Raw genomic sequence first — 26,912 nt, 5'->3', positions numbered from 1 at the left:
TTATATATGGTAAACTGAGGCAAATATAGTAAACAACTTGTCACTGTTACGTAAATACAGGCGATTGTGATGAGCGGATCCAATCTGTAACTATGGTTTTGACGTCACTTCTAAAAATATTCTGTTAAAAACTGTTTGGATTTGAATACACATTTCGTATTTAATGTACATAAATAACTATCACCAGATATAGGTCTACATAGCAAAAAAAGGAACCATGTCACCTTGTGTGTAACTAATGATATATTTCAAAAGAAATGGTGTTTTAATAAATTAATCCCGTTCAACTTAAATTAACGCATTATTGTTATTGAATATTGTTATTATTGTTAATGAAACATTTAGTTTCCGTTTTATTAATGTTTGTTGAAAACCTTGGAACTAGTTACGGGTTAACCTGAGATGTGTTAGAGATTAACCTATGTATCATTTTGTGGTTATGTACTCGTTTCTTCAATCAATAAATGATTTGTTTAAGGTGGTTAATTAAGTAAATTAACGTTATCTTAATAGGATTTACCATAACTTTTATGTTTAGTGAGTGAAATACTTATAAATTTTCTTAAGGGAGTTCAGTACTGCAAAATATAAGAACATTTAAATTTTAGTTATTTTTACATTTTAATATTCTACGTTACTTTTTAAAGGCTGTATTTTAAAAAATTATGTGCCTGACTTAATGAATTATGTAGGTTTTTAATCGTTAGGATCAAAATTGCTGATTTTCATGCGCGTGAGAATTTTATGAGTTAGCAAAGTCCAGATTATATCAACCTATATTATGAGTTAGAAAAACATTTACCTATACTTTGTTTAGTCCATTATAATATGCACAATGAAGGTGTCAGTACACTTAGCCTTATTGTGAAGTTCACGAATTGCATTATTATATATAATACAATGATTATAGTATAATAGTATGTGGTTTGTACTAAAATGATTTATTAATGTTTAAAACGCATGTGCAGGCGCACTGTCAATCCAATTATGCGTCAACTGATCTCTTACATTATTGTTACTAGGATATAAATAGCGACAAGTATATCATACACGTAATCCCCTGTTGAGAACAATATACTCTTCGATCTGACTTGTTTCCTAGATGACGTGGAGTTACTAAGCAATTTTCCTGCCAACTCCCGATGGAAGTGAATGTGTCAGAAATTCTATTATTCTGTTAACACCTGTTGTTTCTGATATATACTGCCAATCTCATATAGTTTTCTTATAAATATATAGTAACACTGTATTGTTTAAAATAGAGTGTGATAATGTATAAGTGGTGCAATTTTGTGATTTCAACTCTCAATTAAAAACAATCCAATAACAGATACTTCGATGCTCCGTCATTCCGGTTTATTGTATGTAGATAAGACATAGTTCGATAATCGTGCATTTCGCTCCATGCGATTTGGTTGAGCACTAGCAAAGCATATAACTCAGGATGATATCTTAAGAATTAATTAAGCTGTAAACTTTACATTTTTATATTTTGCTCAGATACACTACTATAGATCCTGGCAACATTCTTCTTAGTCTGCGTAGTTTTTTATGGTATTTCTGGAACGATTTGAGCTACAGGCGAAAACTGTATATAGCTTAATTTCTTCATATGCAATGGGATTTATCCCTTATGGGATTTGACTTAATACCTATCAGCATAAAACATTCGCCTATAAGCTCAATTCTGCATGAACAGTGATATATTCCATATATTCTATATATTCCAAATGAGTTTAAGGATGGTATATACCCATCAAAAATACTTACCTGAGCCAAGGCCACACTAGAATCCCAGGCCTCGCTGCTGCCCTTCCGCTGGCTGCGTGACGTCATGGTAAGGAGCGGGCTCCGGCTCAACCATCTCGGCGTTTCGCACCCTCATACTATAATAGTAGTTATTTGAGAACGTTTTCACAGAACTTAAAAATTGGCTGTTGGTTCAAGCTAAGAAATATAATTAAAAAGCTATCCTCTGAAGTAATAGACATACCAAAATCAGACAAAGTAGAATGTATAAGCAGTTGTTGGATGGGATGTTAGAAGAAACAACATACACTAATGTTGCAGAAAAGTTAACTTTCTTTAAAGAACAAATTAAATTAGCAGCTTCAGTTAAAATTTCATATTTTACGTCTTCCTTAATTTGGTTTGCAACGTTATTCTTTTGTTTTCCACCTGCATACAAAAAGATTAGAGATGCCAAAGTTTTGACTATGCCCCATCCACGATACTTGCAATCGTTTTACCCTCAAACTTAGGAACTGGTAGCTCTGGAATAGATACTACTCATATTAGATATCTAAAAAAAGTTATCCTGTATGAAAGAAAATGAAATTGTATGTAGCTTACTTATTGATGAAATTTATGTAAAACCAGAAATGAGCTATGCAGGTGGTAAATTGGAAGGACTAGCTCATAATCAAAACCAAAAACTCTATTTGAATTAGCAACAACCATTCAGTCATTTATGATAAGCTCACTACTTTCACACAATAAAGATGTTGTAGGGTTATTTCCCTGTAGTGATTTAACCAGTGATTATTTGTATAGTCTAATTTTACAAGTATTGAAAACGTTAACTGATGTTGGGTATATCGTGTTAACAATTATTTTCCGACAACAATGGTGTTAACAGAGGCTATGTTTACAAAGCTTTGTGGTGGAACACTTAAGAGTAGTTTTTTTCAATCCTTATAAACAAACAACAGGAATTTTTGTTATATTTGACACTGTTCACCTTTTTAAATGTATGAAACAACTGGCTGAACCAATCAGACAGTAATCAATCATTTATATTCCCTGACGTTTATGATAGTAAAAATACTCATTTTGCAAGTGTTTTCACATCTAAAAATTATTCAAAAATTAGAAGAAAAGTAATGTTGTTAAATCAGCCCCATCATTAACAAAAAAAGTTTTATTTCCAACTAATATTGAGAGACAAAACGTAGATTTATGTGTCAAACTGTTTGATGTTAAGAAAATAGCTGCTCTAAAGCACCATGCTACTCAAAATAACAATAATGCATTTTTTGACACAACATTGTTTTTAGAGATAATTCTTACGTGGTGGAAGATTGTTAACGTAAAGAACCCCTTCAAAGGTGTGAGGTTTAATGATAAGTTTTGTAATCCAGTGCAAACGTTGACGGATGCTAAGCGTGTTATATTTAATGAAGTTTGTTGATTGGTTAGAAGCATGGGACAGCTTGCCAGTTCAAGGGGAGGAAACGGGTAATAGAAGGAAACGAAATGGCAAAACTCACTTTGGACACTCAAACTGCCTTGGTTCACAGTGTAAAAGACTATAATAGTTTGTAATTAAGTACTTATTAAATTAGTTTTAAGTATAAATATGTACTAACAGGTAAATTTCAAACATATAACTTAGAAGCGAGGTTTGGGCAGTACAGACAAATGTGTGGAAGATGCTACAATATTTCTGTTGTACGAGTTCTTGAGGCAGAAAAAAGAACTGAAAGCTGTCAGCCTAATAAAGGTTGTATCAGGCTTCTAATAAGATATTTGAGATCAAAGATTTAATTTTTACAGACCAAGTTGACCTTGTTGAAGAAAGTGATAGTTTTGATTTTAATGATATTGATTTTGAAGATGTAATTAAAGCATTAAATGATGGTTGCCATATCAGACAATGACTTAGTAGCCTTAGTTTACATAGGTGGGTACATATGTTTCAAAAATGCTAAAATCGAATACTTGTAAACCAATGTGAAAAATGCTTTGTAGAATACAAAGAGCTAGTCTCTAGCAACAATTTGTACAGTTCTTATCTACAGGTCATTGACAGGGGAAGTTTGAACTACCCATCTAGTTTAGTTGTAAATATTTAAACTGATTGTCTTAAACTCTTTAAACTTGTTGTAAGCGACAGGTATGAAAAAATGTTTCTAATGTTAAAACAACAGAGAAAAAGTTTTGAGCAATTCAATGTTAAATCACCTTAGCGACTCATACATTTTTTCCATGTAAAACTTGTTCTGTTAGTTCTTTGATTTATGTAAAAAAGTGCATAAATATCTTTACTAATATTCTTTTAAATAAGTATAGCAAACAAACAAGGGAAAGAATTTTAGAAGAGGAGCGTGACAAATGTAAAAAAAGAAAGATTAATAAGTTAAGCCAATAAAATAGTAACTTTTATAATAAGAATAACTTTTGTATTGCTTATTTCATTTACCTAATAATTCCAAATGAATTAAATATTTATGTACTATGATGAAGTATTTGTGCTAAAGGGATACTCCTGAGATAGGGATAACTACCTTCACCGGTTATGCTGAAATATTGATAAGTTTCACGGTGAGTCCTGGCGGCCAGGATGCTATTCTTACGAGACGAGCGCTGCTCGCCCGCCCCTTACTGTGACGTCACAACATGAGCAGCGCGGCCTGGGATTCTAGTGTGGCCTTGCCTGAGCGTCTTTTATGCAAACATTTCTTTCCTGTCTGTCTGGATATTATTAACATTTCTTCTCTCTTTGATTTTGATAAAAAATATGCTCGCAGGTAATCTATAGAATGAAACCGCGATATGGACTTTAATTTTGGACTGTAGTGCTTCTCCATTGAAGTCTATGAGCCAAAAAGAATTTGCATTGATTTAATAATTAAAACATTTTTAACCTGTTTGACACCACAATAAGTTTCGTCACACAATAGATTTTTTCCTCATTATCTTATTAATTTTACAAAATATTAGGTTGTGTGCTTATGCAATACAGACTATAAAATTTTATGGATCATTGAATAGCATGAGTACTTCATAGCATACGTACGCGAAAAAATCATTTCCAACAATAATTTTGTACAGAAATATGCTAAGCTTTAGTGAGGCCTATCACTTGAGCTTGAAAAGTTTTGTTTCTGACTTTATGTATGCACGATATATCCAAAACAAACTAACACATAGACTTTAAATCTTGCTTAATTTCTGTATGGAGATCAGAGTTCGATAATGTCGCACCTCAATACAGGGAATTTGGCTGAGCGTTCTTAGTTATCTTCACATTGCTCTTATGGGTAACCATGATGGCGACGAGAAAATAGCAGAATGGATAAATTTGTAATGAAACTCAATATCAGTTGTTAAAAGCTACCCCTCCCACCATAGGTGCGGATGTATAGAAAGCTCGGCTGCTCCACCGTGCTTAGAGATCGTGTCCAAAACATCGTAGTGTTCTCAATTGTGCACCTGATGAAACAATGTGAATAAGTCTTCACCTAGAATATACACTCGTATGCTTTGTAATATCGGTGTATCTGATGTCGAAAAGATGTAAAGAGTTCGTTTTTAGATTCTTCTTTGCCTATGTTTTGTCTCTTTAGACGAACATGACTCCAAAACCCAGGAGTCAAGTCAGTGACCACGTCAAATTTCACTCGCTGCATTAATAGGAAGGTGACTTAACGTGGTTTAAAATATAAAATAGTCACTTTAGTAAAAAGCCATTATTTTCTATAACTCTTCAGTTTATGTAAAGATCTTTCTTAGATCTAAAGATGTGAAAACATATTCTGAGCTCCTTCGTTTTCAGACATTTTTATTTTCAGACGAATGTGAATCCAGATTTCAGGAGTCTAATAGCATCATATTTCAGACACTACACTACGGGTAAGTTGAACTGGAGCTAGAGTCAACATTCAACATAGATTCAACCTGTACATCCTACACACACTATCATCGTACACACGCCTTTCTCCTACGTTAGGGGGGAGTAATCCGGTTGCTATAACATGGTTAGATATCGTGTGTAATTACACATCATAGTGCACTCGATTGTGCACCTGCTGAGAAAATGAGAATACTTTTTTTACCTATATTACACTATATGTTTTTAGTCTAGGTATCTGTGAAATCGAAACTATGTCAAACTTTTGTTTTGAGCTTCTTTGTCTCCAACTTTATTGGATCTCTTCAGACGTACATTACTCAATATTTCAGGTATCAAGTCCGTGACAGTCTCAGATTTCAGATGCTGCATTAATCGTGGGGTTCCACAGCACCTAATCTCACAGCACCTAAAACTTTACCGTCTAATAACTTTTTATATTAAAATAATAGTCTCAAATCAATTTTATTCAAACAGCATTGTGTTGAATATCACAAACTAATTTAATCTATTTTTTCCCAGTTTGATTTTGTTACTATAAAAAAGCTCAAAGCTCAGGTTAGTTTCGTTATTTTATAGAATGAATTATAGAAATTGCAATTTGACCCATAAGTTTATATAGTAATTATAAAATAAATATATGTTTTCAATGCAATGTAATGAGAACGCTTTATAAAGAATTGAAAGGTTTTATTGAAATGGTTTGTTGTGCGTCCGTCTGTGCGATAACTCTTATTATAAAGGTTCTATTAACTTCAAACTTGGTACATATGCTCTTATTGCTCTAAATGAGAACTCTATTGATTTTAAGATAAAGAAGAATCGTCTGTGCGCTACTACTTATCGCTACCTAACTTCGTTCGGGTTATTTTTATGTAATCTCGTATTTGGTTCACAAAAACATAATATATGTATAGTACTTTTATTCAATATAACATTTATCTAACATTTTAACATGAAATAACTAGTAGCTAGCTTTGTCGGCTAAAAGTATAAAATACTCGTGAGTCAAATTTCACTGTTAAAGAAAATCGGGAAGTTAAAAAGCTAAACTATAGTTCTTCTAGTGGCTGCAATCCCCTATGGATGTTACATTTTGATCCAAATACTTTTGCTTTTTTATTTAAGTCTTGATGCTTACGTCACGTGTATAAAATGTTTACTATGGGTGATGTAGGGAAATTGGAGACTGAGTGATGAATGATTTCAGGCTTTGTCTATTTTTATAGATATTTGAATCCAAATTATTACCGGTTTTCAGTGCACGGTATATACGATTTGAACACGTTTAAAAACTATTAACCTCTTCAGGGACGTTTTCAATGAATTATTTTACTAAGCACTTATATTTTTTTTCTTGTGACATTTGCAGTGAAATACACAAAATTCATGTTTTTTGTTCCAAAAACTGTATTTATATTATAATAATCAGCTAAAATTCATTTGTACTCATATGTGTACAAAGACCCTACATTGATCACCATCTGATTTTTTTTACTACCGTACATGGTCAATGGTTAGTTTTGAGTACATTAATATTTTACAGCATATTTAAGTAGCTTGAGGTATTATGTGAATTATTTTTAGGTTTAGACAAATTAGTTAGAGGTGTTTTGTATTTAGAAATATGTTAAACCTTATATTGGATAAATACATGTTTAGTAGCCTACTTATTGTAAAATATTGACCATGTTTGACATTTGGTAACAATTTTTAGGAAATAGAGAAATAACAAATCAGTACAAGAGAAATATTTATTAACTATAGTGTACAATCTATATTTTAAAAATCTGCATTTTGTCAAAATAATAATCTTAGGATTATGTAATGATCATATAATAGTATTATGCAGTTTTAGTTTGCTTTATGAAAGTTTTCCATACATTCTGGGCAGACAGGAACATCACACTTTCCACATTTATATCGGGTTCTGCTCGTGCAGGCTTTGTCCCTGCAGCGACCAGGATTACTTTGGAAAGGATAGTGGTCTTTTCCATCAAACCGAACATCCTGTAGTACTCCTGGGCGACATCTTTTTTCAAAGGCGGGGTGATGGAGGGTGGCCTACCAACTTTTCTCTTGTTGCAGGCTGTTTGAATCATTGCATTAGCAATACTGCCCTTAAAATCTACAAAAGGCATCTTTGAGTTGGTTTTCTCCTTAAAAATTATCCAAGCATTTACTGCCGCAACATTCATTAGATAAAACAATATTCTAAGATAGAAGCGTTTGCCTTTAAGAGAGTTGGGGTAGTGGGCAACCATTCTGTCACTAAGGTCAACCCCTCCCATAAACTTATTTTAGATTTGTACACAATAAGGACGGTCTACCATGACATGTTTTTTTTCTGTCTTGTCCCATCTTCTAACTAGGTCTGTTGGCTGTATGCCCGCAAACGTTGAGCCAACATAAACAATTCCTGTGTCCTTCCACTGGACAATTGTTATGTTGTCTTCAGACGTAACAACATTCATTGAGCCTCTTTTCATTTTACCAAATTGTTTGGGTTCTTCCAAGCTTGCATCTGCTCCATACAGTCTGTCACTACGAAAAACGCCAACAACCTCAATGCCTTTGCCTTTCAATATTTTGAGCAATTTGTAGTTGGTGAACAGGTTGTCCAAAAACAATTTGTGATTTTTTTCCACTGATATGAGAACACAGTCTCAACACAGTATCACTTATAACACCCATATCAGACGAAGATTCTTGCCTCTTTCCCTGATACACTTCAAACTTACAGACATATCCGTTGGAAGCAGCTAGCACCCAGGATTTAAAACCCGACTTTTTGGGTTTTTTTCTTTAAGTACTGCTTAGCTCTTGATCTACCCTTTTCAGCAAGAAATTCTAGGGGAGACATGCATGTTTGAAATGTTTCATTAAGGGCTTCAATCACGGGTCGAACTTTGATGAAAAAATCTTTGTTGTCATCAGGAATTTTGTCATTGTCCACAAAATGCAAGAAAAGTTTAATTTTTTCGAATCTCTTCAGTGGCATTGAATCAGCTATGAGGTCCATTCTCAATGCAGGTAATGATGACCAATATAGCCTAATGTTTGGATAATGTATGTATGTCATGATTAGGTTTATTGCTAGAAAAACCTTAATTTCTTGGCTACTAACAGTGAAGTCTACTTTTCCATTTTAAGATGCATATCGAGTTGTCTCTCTCGTAATTAGATCAATAAGTCCCTCTGTAAATAAATTAGAAAAGAAATATAGTGGTGATTCAATACCATTAGGATCACTTAGATTAAACTCTTTTTGGCCCTGAAATGGTGGAATATTTACATTCAAATTATTGTCCTTAGCGTCCCAAACAGGGTGATTAGCATTGGACTTTTTTGTCTCTTCTGTCTATTTGTTTTAGGTTTAGAATTTTGAATATGTAAAGTTGTAGATCGTTGTTGAACAGTAGGTGCAGTACTAGGTGAAATAGGTTTATCAGGTGTTGCTTGTGGTATATCAGGTGGAATGTTGGGTGTAATGTTAGACACTTCATGTACACATTCCGTAATAGAGAGTTGGTGATCGTCAATCTGGTACTCACACTGTCTTCTAGTAAGCTAATGTTATTTTGCAGGCTTACATTTTGTTCATTGTCATTTGGTGGGTCCACTTCTTCTTCAATGAAGAACTCCAGTATGTCTTGATTGTTAATTTCGAAATTAGCACGATTTCTTTGGTTGCTTCTGACTTCTTGTAGTACATCTTCATTGTCGCCAGAGTCATCTGAATCACTATCATTATCAGAGAATTCTAAATCTGAGCTATTTGGATTCTCCATATTAACTAACACTTGTTCAATAAAGTCTGGATTTGATTCCAAATTCCATGATCTACTCATTTTAGTCACAACTTGAAGGAATAAACACTATAAAATTGAATGTTTATTCTAGAAGCTAAATTTTGAATTGGGAACTTGCCAATCATACAAATATTTTATTCCATAACTAGGCCTAAGACTTTGCTTCGGATGTTATGAATCAAAGTTCGTACTACTATAAAGTAAAAATACATTTATATTTTGTGTGTTCTTGCATAAGTTGAATAGACGAACTACTACCTAAAAAACTGTTACAGATAGACAGACAATGTCCAAATACTATCCAAGTTAGAGCTAAGTACCCAAATGAGTACATTAATACTGACCTCTATTCGAGCTTTGTACCCAAATGAGGACATTTCAAAAATTACTTATATTTATTTCCCTGACTCTACATTGGCTTAAATTAGGTAATAATATTGAAATTAATAGTATTTGGCACCTTAATATAAAATTCTTATGCAAGTACTCACAAGATATATAATCTAAAACACTTCACCAAAACTCACGAAACACCAAACACAACTTAACCCAGTACACCTTCAAAACAACTGGTCCAGCTGACATAGAAAACATGTGCAGCAAAATGTATTCAGTGTAGCCAACTTATGGGATGTCAATGGTTAGTATTGAGTACATTTCTCATAAGATGGCTCTTAAATAATATTGAAATAAAATATAAAAGTTAATGTACCCATATAATGTACCCAATTTTACCCTTCTTGCTCCTTGAAGAGGTTAAAATCTTATATAAAATGTAAAATACGATGAAATTAGATGAAAAAATCGTTGACATTATTGGATTATGTGCAAGATTTGCGGTTTGGCCTAAACATTCATTCAAAATCAAGGTACTTAATTTTTGGTGCCATCATTAGTTGTAATCAACAAACGCCGCACGCCAAACGCACAGACCCTTCCATTGTGCGAGGAGACAAATTGTCTATCTCGTGTCGCCTCGCCTTGTGCTGTCGACTGCTAGCCCTGCTGTAGAGGACAGTAATGGCGGATAGTCGTGAGCGGGGTGAGGAGCAAAGTTGGATTCTCCTCCAACCGCTCTGTCCCCACCAAGGCCTCTTTGGAACAAACTGAAACTTCAAACAGTCTCACGGCACCTAAACGAACCGTGGACCGTCGAACAGTACCTAACCTTATAGCGCCTAATATCACAGCACCGAAATGACGATTATTTTGCTGTAGGTAGTATGAAATTAGGTGCCATAAGATTAGGTGCTACGAAGCTGCACCGCATTAAAAAGAAAAAGGCAAACTGGGGCCAAACCCAACATTCACATTGCGTCAACCCCTCTCACCATAGCTACATTATGTGTTGAACACCCAATACCAAGATATGAGATTTAAACATGTGACGTAATAACACATGTAGCCTAAATAGTGTAACACATAATTCATTGTTTTATTGTGGATTTATGTGCGCAATAGTATTATTTGAACACTGATACGAAACCCAGTTTCATGAATAATCTCAATGTTTTATATTGCAAAATATGTTTAGATTTACTTCATATGTAGGTTTTACACTTTTCTACAAGAATTAATTCTATGATGTGTGAATTTCATGTAAACTTCTTTTTGAAGTCGTTGTCTGTTTCACTCTATCTTTCCAAAGGACATATCAAGAATAATGAGATATAGATATGAAACTTTACATGCAGCCTCAGCGAAGACTGTTGGTATGGTAAACTTTTACCTTTGTAAAATTTAAGTCTCTAATGTTGGTCCCCATATCGGCTATGTAGATGTGTCATACAGGTTTTGTTCATTATTGAATGCAATCCAGTACTACTGTTCTTAAAAACCGTAAAGGTATTACCACATTTCAAAAAAAATAATAATTACACATTTCAATTGACACTAGAAGGCATGGATGTAAAACAATCGTTTTGAAATATTATTTACATCTACGAATTGTTTCAAGTGCTCACCCTTTAAAGTAAGCGAATGAGCTTTTTGTGGTCAGCATTCCCCTAACAGATAAAAGGTGGCGGGCAATTATGGTCGGTAAGGTTGGCGTGACTGTCGAACACTTGTAACTTAAGAAAGGGAGAAGACTGTATAGAGTTTCGAGTGGTCTGAGCTGTTAAACCAAACGGCTCGATTCATCCTTTAATCCTTTTGCGAGACTTTAACGTTATTGGAACATATATAATCGCTTCCCTTAAACATATATGAGCGTTTTTCTTGTTGGTACTTAAACAAGGTGTTGCAGTAAACCCATACAATTCATCTTAGATACGTCATCCTGCTAACAAACCTTTTGATGGGGCAATAATTTCGTGTCACGTTAGCGCAATGACTGGAGAGACAATCAGCTAATGGGACGTGTTACTGTCAATTATCCAACAGAGCGGTGATAACACGTTGTCTCAGACATGATGACATTATACGTGTTTTGATATCTCGAGGTGTGGTAATATAATATGCTACATTCCGTGTTGTGTATACTAATAACATTAACCGATGTATCCACCTTACGATAGTTTATAGTTTTATTAATTAACATAAATTCACTGTAATAAGTCAATTCCTTCTGCATGGTTATGCATTTTTTTAGTTTCCGTGCAATTTCAATTATCATGAACAGTATGGATTAAAGCTTAGTTGGGTTTAGAGCCTAATTCAGAATAAATGTTCAACTGCTTTAAAGCTTATTCTTTTGAATAAAAAGTAGTACAAGAATGCTCTAATTGAAACGTAGAAAGAAGCAAAGTTGTTCTTGGCTTGATGCTGAGTCATGAATGGCATTCTTAGAAATGAAACAGCAGAAACCTCGGGCCAAGAGAGGATCTGAGAGCTTGTCGATATGGCCAGAACATGGATGTGGAGATGCTTTATTCTACAGCAGAGCCCTAGCCAATGCCTGGAAAAAGAGATCCCGACCTGAGTGATGGAGAAAGATTTTGGGATTCTCTGAATATAATACAAGGGCCTCCTCGGAAATGCCAGATTATTGTGGGATTAAGCCAGACCGATGAATGCAGTATAGGTGGAGAATCAGAAGAATCAGCAAGGCACATATAGTGAAACTGCCGTAATATTCATGAAAGAAAGAAAACGTGCATAGGTGCTTATTTCTTGACCCCAAAGATAAAAATAAAACAGGAGCACACTAATCTTATCTTTCTGCAGAAGCCTCAGATTATAGAGGTAAACTGTGATGGACACGCAACGGTTCTTATAGGACTACATGCAGAGTTCTTTAGTCATCCGAAGGTTAAATAATTTTTGAGCCCTTAGTTGAGAACCTAATCTTTATAAAGTTAACAGAAACGAGTTACATTTTGGTTTCAAGTAGTGGCACATAACTAACCGCAAGTGTGTTACTGCAAACATTAGCTTAATGGCTTAGATCTAGTACACTAGGGAGGATGACTACTGGAAAGGAGGAACCTCCCTTAGGTTAAAATATTTTTCAGTCTAAATATGTATAACTATAACTTGCTCTCAATGAGTGAAAGAGGCTGGGGCAGAGTTTATCTCTCCTTCTCCATAAGTGAGACGTGCGAGATTTGTCCACTAAAACTCCTCGTGGTGGGTACAACGCTGATTGTTAACATGAGGCTGTGTCTACGGCTTAACTTATTCCTTATGAATATCCTGTCACTCCAGAAGCAACAAAAAGCCCTTCCTTAGCGAACACGTTTTAGGTATAATTCCAAACTAGGTTCGTACTTAAAGTATCTGCATTCAAAAATTACAAAGATTTTGAAAATGATTGATGGATGTGTATTATTGTGGTTGTACTCTTGAGTAGTTATAGAGATGTGTTATTTGAAAGCAATGTAAAACAAAGTTTTAATATTTAATAATACTGAATTATTTCAATATAAAAAATAACATACTAACAATCATGAAAAAAGTCATTTTGAATTAATTACACATTCAACTTCAAACTTGACATTAAAATTACCGCACCATACTTTGTAGTGATAAAAGGCTATTTGCCCTACAATTATAATAAATACACTTTCTTCAGTATTCCTCGTTTAATATAACACTAACTAAAATATGTTAAAAATTATTTCCGTTTATTAATGATATATTTTAACACTAGTTTTTATATATAATAGTTGGTAGTACCTATTGAATATAGTTTTTACACATACAGTATAAATAAAACTAGTGCAATATATAATTATAATTAGTATAATTATAACCGATTGCAATTAATTAACAAATGTTTAATTTCAGTCTTAAAAATATTAGTTGGTTATAATTTGGTAGAGAATGTATTGATGTAGATTAAAACTAGTTCAAGGGATACAAACCGTGTATAATTTGTACTTTTGCAGTGATTTATTTAAATTTGTATGATTTAGTTCACTATCAGTATTTTCAATATTCATTTCATAAAATGCGTGCATAGCAAGATAAAATTAATGAAACCAACCCCATATTAATTAAAGTATCCGGTGGTAAACCATTTGTAAAAAAAAGGTATACATTTAAGACCATTAAATTCGTTTTACGGAGAATTGACATTTAACCCGAAGAGAATAATTATAATAAAGTTTTTTGTCAATAAATACGATTACTTCCTCTGAATGATTTAGATAAAAAAATGTGTAAATAATAATAATAATGTACATCACTTAATTCTAAAAAACTTTGGAATTGGAAACATAATTAGGATTACAATTTATTATGAGGTATTAACTACCGAAGCTGCTAAAATAAGAATACCTTGAAAGAAGTATAGATAAGCAGAAACAAGACCTTGAAAAAAAAACGAAACGCGTTCGAGAGTGCAATACAAGCCTTGCCAAAAAATTTAAAATTCTTCTCTGTCCAGTGTTCAAAAGAATAATACAAAAAACATTCATGAATATAGTGCATGCGTATGTCAAATTAAATAGTCTTACAATACTTATTTTGATGAAAATAGACACAAACACTTAGTTTGTGTTTACAAGTTATGACCATGTCAGTTTAATATTGAAGTTTAACTGAAGCGTATTAGATACAAATTAATGTAAGTTGATAAAAATAAATAAACTTTGCATTCCTTGTAGCAATTTATTTCTGATTGAGATTTATAAAGGCTTTAGCTCTCTATTAGTGTTTTCCGGTTTTCCAAAGTGGTAGTGGATTCTGGAATCTGTTATAAGGATTCTCGATGCGGTTGAATATAGAAGCGACAGCGGCGACACCATCAGCCCACTTGCCCCAGTTCTTGGCGTCATCGTTCTGCCTGACCTCCCTCATGACCTTCTTCACCATGGCGCAGTCTTGTCTGCTGAGAGGAGTGGAGCCGGCCACCTTCCCGTCCTTGTATGTCTTGAGCACACAGCGGTTGTCCCGTACCACCACCAGAGTGTTGGCTGTGTTGCTGAAGATCATGTTGCCGACTGTCAGCTGGTTGTTGGTTGTGATGATGCTGGACTCCATGTAGCAAGGAACTTCGATCTCGTCATTCACTCCGTTCCCTTCCACAGTCACAGTCTTCTGGCACTGTCCGTTAACCACGTGGGGGACAGAGATGGTTGCCGAGTACAGAGGTTCCTCACTGTCTGAGTCTGGAACGTGACAAGTCATAATCAAGAAGTGTAATGCATCATTAATTTTCTAGGGTTTAAAATGAGTAGCTATATATTTTTGTGTACTGTTTTAATTCACAAAGATACATTTATACGTTATTAGAAATATATTTATTCTTCTATAATTGTTAATTTTTATTTTATATTCCTAGTGAAGCCATGTGACTTATGACAATGTATTTATCATGTAACAGGGTAATATTATTTATTACTTCACTTTCCCTTAAATTAATGATACCGAATATGTTACAGTATATTATATGATAAATAAAACAATAAAAAGAAATGTATTCAGCAAAAAATAATCAACATACGCATTTTTCCTGTTGCGTGATTTCTTCCCTTTAATCAAACCTTAAATTTTATTTCAAAGTTTTTTTCGCAACTTATTTTATATAACTCCACATGACAAATATTCCATCACAATATTTTCAATATAGATAACAAAGAGTAACGTTAAACTACAAGTTACATCAATTGCAACATTTAACGATCATTATCAGTAATCTATATTTTGCTTTTTACAATATGCTAGAAAACATTTGTTAATTAAATAACCATCTTTCTCGATATATTTTCTTACTACCTCTTTATAATTGCCTTTATTTAGGTAAATATAATGAGCAACGTAGAAAAAAATTTTTGACACAAAAAGCTCAACAGTTTTAAAGGATTATGGTAATTTATTAAGTATGGAAGCAACAAGATTTATCCTGTGACCATAGGGACTTTTATTTGATGAGAAAAGTTTGCTCATTATTACTTACGTACATCAATGACTGTACTCAGTCAAGTCTATATGATGTCCTACTCCAATAATGAACCTTAATCTGACCCAGTTACAAATGCCACTTGAAATCTTTTATCAGTGACCTGTAGAAAATTTTTATCATCTTTACAGGTTTTAACTAGAATTGATTTTAATTACATCCGCATTTGTACTCAAGACGTGTGTAACCCATTGTCTTCAAAACACAACTTGATTAAAGTTTGTTATTTATTAAATTTGACTGTTTCATTACTCTTTCTATTTATATTAATCTAAACCATAAGAGACTACATCTCAGAAATTTTTGTTTTTTTTTTTTTTGTTCTCTTAGGACAAGAAGCTTATAAATTGCACTTAGTCCTGTAAGAACCTTTGCGCTGCTTCCGGAGTGATAGGATATTCAGGATGGTTAAGGTTAGGGAGTAGGGGCCGCCTCCTATCGAGATCCATGAGGAAGAATTAGGGCACTACATCTCAAAGTCATCCCGGAAGAAGGGGAGGCTCTGAACCAGCCTCTCCAGTCAAAGTAGGCAGGGGGTGGCACGCCCTTGTTGAGGTTAACAAGAACCTCTGAGGTAAGGGAACAAACCCCACCAACTCCAACAGTCATCTTCCACAGTATACTAGACCTCTCAAATTGCCCTTGAACCCCAGAATCTCAACATTTGCGGTTAGTGATGTGCCGCTACTGGACATCTATAAGGTTGCCCAGATTGAAGTGGCACATCGGTTTTTGCTGTGCCCCAGTAGTGGGTTCAACTGGTAGGTATAAACCAGCCAGAAGTGATCCCTGCTGGGTAATTATTAGACTTACTCTCCTTATATTAAACAAAAGAAATATTTGATTTTTACATCACTATATTAAATACAAAATTGTAATGTATTTATAAAGATTTAAATAACCAAACTAATTTGAACAAATAATATATAAATATTTAACATTTGTAAACAAAACCACATTTTATGCAAAAATTTGGCAGCCAATTAATACAGTACTACATTACAACTACATACCTCCATAATTCTCTTGTATGGAATCCGTAAAATTGTTATAGGCGTCATTTACTTGCTGTAACAAAATTATTGTCATGAATTAATGTTGTTTACATCCACTCTACGATAGAACAGAGACGTGAACTTGGGCAGTAAATTAAATGTTTTTACCACTGAGATAAATAAATATAAAACTGGTATATAGTATGAATTTAACTATAACTTACCCTTTAATCTACTCAAGTATTTTATTTGTATTTTAAATGGTCTGTTATAGTGATGTAGCCAATAAATGAAAGAAGTCTTATTGGTACAAATAGCCATATTATTTCACGGTCCAACGACCAGGACAATGAAGTAGAACAAATGATGGAACATAGGACAACGCTAGAGGCTGTTAGTATAGTAAAGATTCTTTCATATGGCTAGGTTTTAGATTTTCTTTGTTAATTATAATTTATATATTGGCTTGTCTATTTATAGGTTATGTTGTTTAAAAGTTAATAAATTAGGCATTAATAGTAGGAAGCAGATATTAAGTTTTAGTTTTACAATTCCCTAAAACAACAAGTAATTTTAATTAGTCTATTTATTAGTGGCGGTACGCAGTTACTACATGAAATAAAATTAACCTAAATAGATCCATATGTAGAAACATTAATGTGAAATTGACTGCACTGCTTCGTTAGTAACAATTTGCATAAATAATTCGTATCATGTACAGCTTTTATCTGCTCCATGGCCTACAGTAGATAAAATTATAAAATTATATTTGTAGTTGGTTAAAATCGTTCTTACTCTGCAATATTACAGGCGAAAGACTTAGATCTGCTAGTGATAAAAATAAATATAACTCAAACAACTAACAAATAAACACTACTTCTGGACAGAATTAATGCAGTATAACATTTACTCGTGAGGACATTCATGTGCAAACAAGACAAAGTATTAAAATCTATTATATACACTTTTCTGTCAGTACTCTACACATTTCACACTTTTGGACATCCGAGATTTATACTCACGTGTGCTATACTTTCTGCCAGTTCACCCCAGCTACTGACCGTTCCTAGAACACGTGTAAAGTTTTATACTATAAATACATTTTTAATTAATACGAGTACATATAATTGGGTGGATAAAGTTTGTTAATATGAAGTTCAATTTTAGTTCAGTTTTATATTTAAAGTAAATCATTATACTACTAAACATTCAATCTCATTAAACAAATTAAAAAGGAATTACTGTTAAACAATCAAAACAATTACTTGTGATCTTACCGTTGAGAGAAGCAGCATTGGCCGAAGCAGCAAACTGAAAAATAAGGAAACCTCACTGCCATTGATGTAACAAATTAGTTCAAAAAATTATATTGATAAAATAATCCTACACAATTTTTTGTATTTTTGAACTTGATTACAGTTCACTAACTAGCAGTTTACTAACTTTACTTTTGTTGCAGTAATGCTGTGATCAATAAAACTTACTTAAACAGAAATCATTAATAAAAACTCTTTAACTGTCAAGGCACTTTAGAGGTTGTTAAAACTTATTAGTGTGTAATTTTAACCTTGGAAACTAGTTTAACAAACGTTAACTATTATTTTGATCTAGTTTTGTATCACTAATTCTTAATTATGTTTTTAAACTAAGCCATTTAGTATGAAACAAATCGCGGTAACTTCCTAAATTATATAGTTTAGCTGTCGGACATACTATCAATACTGTAACAATGTTACTGTGCAATAATCTAATAAATATTTAAAACACAGTAACAGTTTCGATGCAACAGAAGAAAAATCTTATTATTATCTGTTCAATATTATTGTCACAAAGAATTTAAGTAATGTGAAAAACTATTATTTTGATTTTAGGAAATATTTTGGTTGTATTAATAATTAATAATAATAATAAACAAATAATAATAATCAGCGAAAGCTATTAAACTGGTATGAAATGGTACTAGTGGATAACGAACTAAACTAATAAACTTGTTTGATACAATCTAAGATTGCGATCTGTTTGTTACAAAAGTCTTCAGTCTAGTTTGTAAACTATATTGTATACATTACCAATCCAACTAACAACACAGCCACAGTTCTGGAGGTCATGATGGCGAAGGCAAGGTTAGGTGTTCTCGCAATAGATAAAACAGGTAGAGTGGAAATAGTGGCTGGCTTATATATGGTAACCTGTTGCAAATATAGTAAACAACTTGTCCCTGTTACGTAAATAGAGACGATTGTGATGAGCGGATCCAATCTGTAACTATTGTTTTGACGTCACTTCTAAAAATATTCCGTTCAAATCTTTTGAATTTGAATATGAATTTCGTATTTAATACACACATAAATATAATAACGCCAGATTTGAAAGAGTTCTGCATAGTAAATGACGGACACATGTCACCTTGTATATAACTAATAATACATTTATAAACAAATGGTGTTTTCATAAATTACTCCCAACTTAAAATTAAATTAACGGAATATTGTTATTGAATCAATGAAAAATGGAGTTCCCTTTTACTGCTGTTCGTTGAAGTCCTTCGACCTAGTTACTGGATACCTGATATATGTTAGAGATTAACCTGTGTAATCATTTAATGGTTATCTTCTTGTTATAATAAATTACTTCCATTCAACTTAAATTAACGCAATATTTTTATCGAATAATGAAAAATGTGGTTTCTCTTGTGTTATTCCTGTTTGTTGATATCCTTGGTCCTAGTTACTGGTCAATCTTAGATATGTTATGGATGAACCTGCGTAATCGTTTTGAAGTTCTTCTTGTTTACTTCAATCAATAAATTATAATAAATAAAAAGAAAGAAGATATGTTTAGGGTGGTCAATTTACTAAATTAACTTTATTCTGATAGTATTTACCATAACTTTAGTGAGCAAAATACTCACAATTTCTCTTAAGTGTTTTATGCAACAGAGTTTCCAAATAATCAGTTTACATCAAGGATTTAGTTTTCGATTTTCATTATTCGTACTGCAATGCAAGGTGTAGAAAAGTATTAACAGGCCTTGATATGATTTAGGACCAAAATTCTCTTCGTGCGCGTAAACATTTTATGAGTAATCAAAAGCCAGATTGGCTCCTTGTAATGATCAACAGATATTATCGCTTGGAAAGTATATTTCAATACGTTTTTAATTCCATTATAAAGTGCACAAACACGGTGTTAGTACACTCATTATAGCCTTATTGTGAAGTTTACGAATTACACTATTATTTATAGTACTATTAATAATAGATATTTTAGATTATTGTTACAAGAATACAATTGGCGACAAATAATAGACCAACGGAAGTATCAAAAAAAGCTTTCATTGGTGCTGCATTATAAAAAGTAATATCTAATAACAAATATTTCTTGCCATTCACCATTATGTAAAGTACACGTTGCACCTGTGGAGAACAAAATACCCTTCGATCTGACTTGTTTCCTAGATACGAGTAAAATGGCGTTACTAAGCAATGTTCCAGCCAACTCAAGATGGAAGTGAATGTGTCAGAAAATCTATTATTCTGACACACCTGTTGTTTCTGATATGTACTGCCAATGTGATACAGTTTTCTTTTGAATGTATAGTAACGTTTTATTATTGAAAATAGAGTGTGATAATATATAAGTGGTGAAATTTTGTGTTTTCAACTCTCATTTTACATTCTATTATTGATTTTACAAAAGATTAAGTTGTGTGCTTATACAATGCAAACAGTAAAATTAAACGGATTATTGAATAGAGTAAGTACATAAGTAGAATACGTACGGAAAAAAAATTTCCAATTATAATAGTGTACAGATAATAATAGGCTAAGCTTTAGTGAGGCCTATAACTTGTGGGGCTTGAAAATTTCGTTTTTGACTGTCTGTACGCCGAAATCCCGAAAACAAACTAACCCTAAGACTTTAAATTTTGCTTCATTTATATATAAGGAACACTAAGTTCGATGATGGTGTACGTTAATCCATGGGATTTGTCTGAGCGTTATCAATTATATTCACATTGGTCTTATGGGCAGAATAAATAAAGTTGTGAGCAAACTCAATATAGAAATCGTGTACAAATCAATGTAGTGTACTCAATTGTGCACCTGATGAAACAATGTGAATAAGTCTTCACCTAGAATATACACCCGTATACTTTGTAATCGGGGTGTATCTGATGTCGAAACGATGTAAAGAGTTCATTTTGGGCTTCTTCTTTGCCTATTTTTTTGTTTCTTTAGACGAACATGACTCCAGAATCCAAGAGTCAAGGCCAGTGACTACGTCAAATTTTAGACGCTGAAATTATAGGTAGATGACTTAATGTAGTTTAAAACATAAATAGCCACTATGGTCATAAAAAGCCAGTATTTGTATAAGTCCTTAGTTTATGTAAAGAACTATCTTTAGATCTAAAGAAGTAAAAACATTTTCTGAGCTCCTTCGTCGCAGGCATTTTTCTTTTCAGACGAATATGATTCCAGATTTCAGGATTCAGTTTTTTGATAGCATCAAATTTAAGACACTACACTGTGAGGAAGGTGAACTGGAACTAAACTCAACTTTAACACTGAATCAACCCTTCTCACCCTACACACACTGTCATCCTATTCACGCCTTTCCGCTACGTCAGGGGTAATAAATCCAGTTACTAAACTATGTTTACATATCGTGTATAATTCATCGTAGTGCACTCGATTGTGCACCTGATGAGACAATGATAATAATACGTTTTCCACCTAGATTTTACTGTATTTTGTAGTCTAGATGTCAGTGATGTCGGACCAATGCAAAAACTTTGACTCAATATTTTAGGTATCGAGTCCGTGTCACTGTCAGATTTTAGACGCTGGACTAAGAGGTAGGCGAACTGGAGCTAAACTCAACATTCACATTGAATCAACCCTTCCACCATACCTATGTTATCTGTAGAACACTCAATACCAACATAAGAGATTTAAATATATGACATAGTAACACATGTAGCATAACTTTTGATACGAAACCCAATTTCATGAAATATCTCAATGTTTCAGGTTGTAAGGTATGTTGAGAAATATTTCATATACATTTTTCATGGAACTTAATTTCTACCAGAATGAGTTCTATGATGCGTGAATTTCGTGTGAACTTCTTTTTTAAGTGGTTGTCTGTTTCACTCTATCTTTCCAAAGGACATATCGAGAATAATGAGATATAGATATGAAATTTTACATGCAAACCTCTGCAAAGATTTTTTGGTGTGGCAAAACTTTTACCTTTGTAAAATTTAAGTCCCTATTTGTGTCTCCATATCGTTTATGTAGATGAGACATACAGGTTTTGTTTATTATTAAATGCATCCTACTTAACACTGTTCTTACAAATTTGTTAAATTATTACCAGATTTCAACATATCTAATAGTTATACAATTTAGCATTATCATTAGCAATAACTTATACAAGTAGCAGCTTAAAGGCATGAACAAAAAAAACAACTGTTTTAGAATATTATTTACATGTACGAATTGTTTCAAGTGCTCACCCTTTAAAGTAAGCGAATGAGCTTTTTGAGGTCAGCATTCCCCTAACAGATAAACGGTGGCGGGCAATTATGGTCAGTAAGGTTGGCGTGACTGTCGAACACTTGTAACTTGAGAAAGGGAGAAGACTAATGTATAGAGTCTCGAGTGGTCTGAGCTGTTAAACCAAACGGCTCGAGTGATCCTTTAATCCTTTTGGGAGATATCTTATTTGAAGCTTCTGTTAAAACACTAATACGTAATCAAAATACTGTTATAAAATATATACTTGTAATGTTCATTACTATCAATAAGTAACTTAAAGTTATTAAATACAAACTTAAGTTGTATGCTAAAGTTGTAAAAAGAGTTAACTCATGTGGACATAGGATATTGAGAAATTTGATAGAAGTGTTTAAATTTATTTCAATGGATCCAATAATTTGTGAGTTTGTACTTAATATTTAAATTAAAGTGTTCCTTTATTGGTAGCACACTATTTATTTGTAATTTATAAATAATCACCTAATGTCAATTGATGCATTTCAAAGTATTGTAAAAATAGTACCATTTGTGAAGTTATTAATAACGAACTGACTGCTTTCTTAAAAACCAAATTTAGAACACAGGTTGTGTAATATATAAAGGAAAAAGTTTTTTTTTTTTTTTTTGTTATATGTTTCTATTTTCTATTAATATAAACCAAATGGCGTCTTAGGAATCTTTTTTAAGTGAAATAGAAAACTCTATAATTATAAAAACTTTACTAGACATCCAATATTTGAACAATTTCCTTAGAACTTTAACGAAACCTATTTCAACGAAATCTGGCAACACATGTACAAGCACGACCACTCTAAATCTTCGCTTTGCACAAGCCAGTATGCCACAGTTGTTTGAGGTATCAGTTGTTTGATGATCCTTGGTATTGTTAGAGATATAGTTTACAAGTTCATAATGGTTGCACAGTTTATAACAACACCATTAATACTTTTTTTAATTTGCAATTCCCCTTAACCGTAGTGACAAAAAATGCTTATAGGTAACAATTTTGAAAAACCAATACATGAGTTCTCAGGTCATACAATAATTACGCAACTAGGTTTAAACCTGTTCTAAATCAATACGCAGACAACTGTTCAATTCATTTAAGAACAACGACGTTGCCCATAATAAATGTATAGGGGAAAAATAATGGAATACCTGTAGTTGTTTCCAACATTAAGAATGTTGTTAACTTGTTTCCTAGTACAAGGTTTTGTGGCCAGCTTAGACATTGCATGTTCATTGCCATGTGTTAATGTTTTAAATACACAATATAAAATAAAAAGTTTAAATGTGAAATCATATTATAGTATTCTGTTATCTGGTAATCCTTTCGAGTAAACCTATTTAAACAATGAATTTTAAATGAATTAACACACATTCCAGCTTTTTTATTGTTGGTACTTAAACAAGGTGTTGTAATAAACAAATAAACTAATCATAGATACGTCATGCTGCTAACAAACCTTTTGATGGGGCAATAATTTCGTGTCACGTTAGCGCAATGACTGGAGAGACAATCAGCTAATGGGACGTGTTACTGTCAATTATCCAACAGTGCGGTGATAACACGTTGTCTCAGACATGATGACGTTATACGTGTTTTGATATCTTGAGGTGTGGTAATATAATACGCTACATTGCTAATAACATTAACGGATGTATCCATTTTACAATGGTTTATATTTTTTATTTATTAAAATAAATTCACTGGAATCAGTCAATTCCTTCTGTATGGTATACATACAATTTGAGTTCCCGAGCAATTCAAATCTTAGATTATCATATGGAGTAAAGATAAAAGATCAGTGTGGGTTTAAAACATTAATCGGAATAAATTTTAATTGCCTTAAAGATTATTCCTTTGGTTAAAAAGTAGTACAAGAATGCTCTAATTGAAGCGTAGAAAGAAACAAAGTTGTTCTAGGCCGGATGCTGAGGCATTCAGGAACTCACTAATCTTATAGGTTTCTGTAGAAGCCTCACATTATAGAGGTAAACTGTTACGGACGAACAACTGTTCTTATAGGACTACATGCAGAGTTCTTTAGTCATCCGAAGGTTAAAGAACTTTTCAATCCTTAGTTGAGAACCTACTCTTGATAAAGTTAACAGCAATGTGTTTTATTTTGACTTCCAGTAGCGGCACATACCTAACCGTAAATACGTTTTACTGCAAGAATTAGCTTAAATTCTTAGATCTTGTATACTAGGGAGGATGACTTGGAAAAGAGGAACCTCCTCTAGGTTTAATATTTTTGAATGTTATGCTGTGCGAGCAATGGCTATAAAATGCTGGAGCAGAGTTGGTCTCTCCTTCCTACAATGTGAGATGCACGAGATATGTCCACTACAACTTCTCGTGGTGGGTTTAACACTGAATATCAACAGGAAGCGGTCTATACGGCCTGCCTTATTCCTAAAGGATATCCTATCACTCCAGAAGCAACAAAAACCCTTCCTTAGCGAACACGTTTTATGTATAATTCCCAAATAGGTTCGTACTTAACGTATCGCCATTTAATAGTTACAAAGAGTTTTAAAATCATTGATGGATGTGTATTATCATCGTTGTACTCTTAAATAGTTAATGAGGACATTAAAACACTTTGGACGTCCTAAAGAACTATATGGGTAATGAGCGTTTCAATTTTCAACTGTACATGACTCTTATCTTTCTAGATGGATACTGAGAATGCGGGCAGTATTTCAATTAAATTAATAAAATAATGTTTAGAAGGCACCAAAAAATACTTTAGAAAAGTGAAAAATGTTTGATCATTAGGAAAATCTAGTTGTAAACGTTTGTACAAAACCTTGCAATGGTAGAAGGTAACAAGGAAAGTAAGATTCACCAATACTCGATAGTCATTTTCTCGGTGTTATTTGAAAACAAAATACAACAGAGTTTTAGTATTTAATACTACTGATATATTTATCTTAAAAACATTGTTAAACTACTCACAATTAATTATGAAACATGTCACTTTAAATACATTACACATTAAACTTTCCATTCAAATTATCGTGCTGGACTTTCTGTGATGATGCTCCTTGTAGCAAGGAACTTGTCTGCTGAGAGGAGTGGAGCCGGCCACCTTCCCGTACCACCACAGCGGTTGTCCCGTACCACCACCAGAGTGTTGGCTGTGTTGCTGAAGATCATGTTGCCGACTGTCAGCTGGTTGTTGGTTGTGATGATGCTGGACTCCATGTAGCAAGGAACTTCGATCTCGTCATTCACTCCGTTCCCTTCCACAGTCACAGTCTTCTGGCACTGTCCGTTAACCACGTGGGGGACAGAGATGGTTGCCGAGTACAGAGGTTCCTCACTGTCTGAGTCTGAAACAAGTCATGTTCAAGGAATGTAAACACTTCATTTATGCGGTAAAAAATGTTGCAGAAATTTTCGATTTCTGTGTATTGTTTATGCACAAATATAAATTTATTCACGCTTACAAATATAGTTATTAGATTATAATTTTTGTAAATTTATTCCATTTTTTGGTGGTGATATATGACTGAAGGCTAAATATTTTCCAACTAATAGCTTAATTTGATTTAATACTATTGAAAATGTAAATTTATCAAAAATCATGACACTAAACCTATTCTAATAAAGCGAATTATAAAATATTGAAGAAAAACCAATTAAGCCTGTGTATAAAATTCTCTGGATACATATTTTTCCTGTTGCGTAAGTTTCTTCCTTCAACATGCCATGCCTCCATTCTGTTTCAGCGATTTCTTTTGCAACTTACGTTATAACTCCACATGACAAAATATTCCGTTACAAATTTTTCAACATAGGTAATAAAGCTAAAACTATAATGCAGGTTATCTTAATAACAAGAAGTAAAACCCAAATGTTATAATCTTCTTTTTGAAATATTTACTAAAAATTTCAATTTTAACAAAGTATATCGAAGTTATTATTTATTTTATCACTGTCTTGTAGTAATTATCTTTAATCGCGTAAGTCTAGAAACATATTTGAGAACAACTGACGTTTAAAAATGATTACGGTAATTTATTATGCCTTTGAAGCAACAAGATTTTGTTCTGCGACTGAAGATACTTTCATTAGATGACTAAAGTTTGCTCATTATTACTTTCCTTAATCCTGAATATCTGAACTCAATCTATTCAAGTATATGTGATGTACGAGTATATGTATTACTCATGTAGTAGTTAACTTTGATATGACCTAGTTATAAATTTCACTTCATATTTTACACATGATCTGAGAAACTAGTACTCGTATATCAACCTTTATAAGTATCAACAGGATCTACCTGATTTTAAGTGAAACCATATTTGAACTGAATAAACTCTTACCCGTTTTCTTTTAAACTTAATATTCTTTAAATAAAGTATAATGTTGGATTAGTTCATTTAATCAAACAATTACTGAAATATTAACTATTAGTGTTAGTGCTAATTTCAAGGCTTTATTTTTCTTCCTCAACAGTTTTCAATCGCCAGCATGAGAAAGCACACATGAGAAACTAAATGTAAAACTTGCTCTTCCATAACTAATACATAAAACTATTTTTATTGAAAATGAAATGAAAGATACCT

The 26,912-nt window shown here is 33.0% G+C and overlaps 1 protein-coding gene across 1 annotated transcript; it reads right to left on the bottom strand.

Annotated features, from left to right (window-relative positions):
* Nucleotides 1-14,485: 14,485 nt before the first annotated feature.
* Nucleotides 14,486-18,965, bottom strand: LOC124355941. The gene is made up of 5 exons (XM_046807393.1): nucleotides 18,855-18,965; nucleotides 18,063-18,096; nucleotides 17,808-17,851; nucleotides 16,804-16,858; nucleotides 14,486-14,999 (listed from the first exon to the last, which is right to left on the bottom strand). Exons 1-5 carry the CDS (start codon nucleotides 18,891-18,893, stop codon nucleotides 14,539-14,541), a joined length of 633 nt encoding a protein of 210 aa, XP_046663349.1. The 5' UTR covers nucleotides 18,894-18,965; the 3' UTR covers nucleotides 14,486-14,538.
* Between the last annotated feature and the right edge of the window lie 7,947 nt (nucleotides 18,966-26,912).

This window comes from Homalodisca vitripennis, chromosome 1, assembly GCF_021130785.1.
Source record: "Homalodisca vitripennis isolate AUS2020 chromosome 1, UT_GWSS_2.1, whole genome shotgun sequence".
Lineage (NCBI taxonomy): Eukaryota > Metazoa > Arthropoda > Insecta > Hemiptera > Cicadellidae > Homalodisca > Homalodisca vitripennis.
This window is presented reverse-complemented; position numbering and strand designations above follow the sequence as displayed.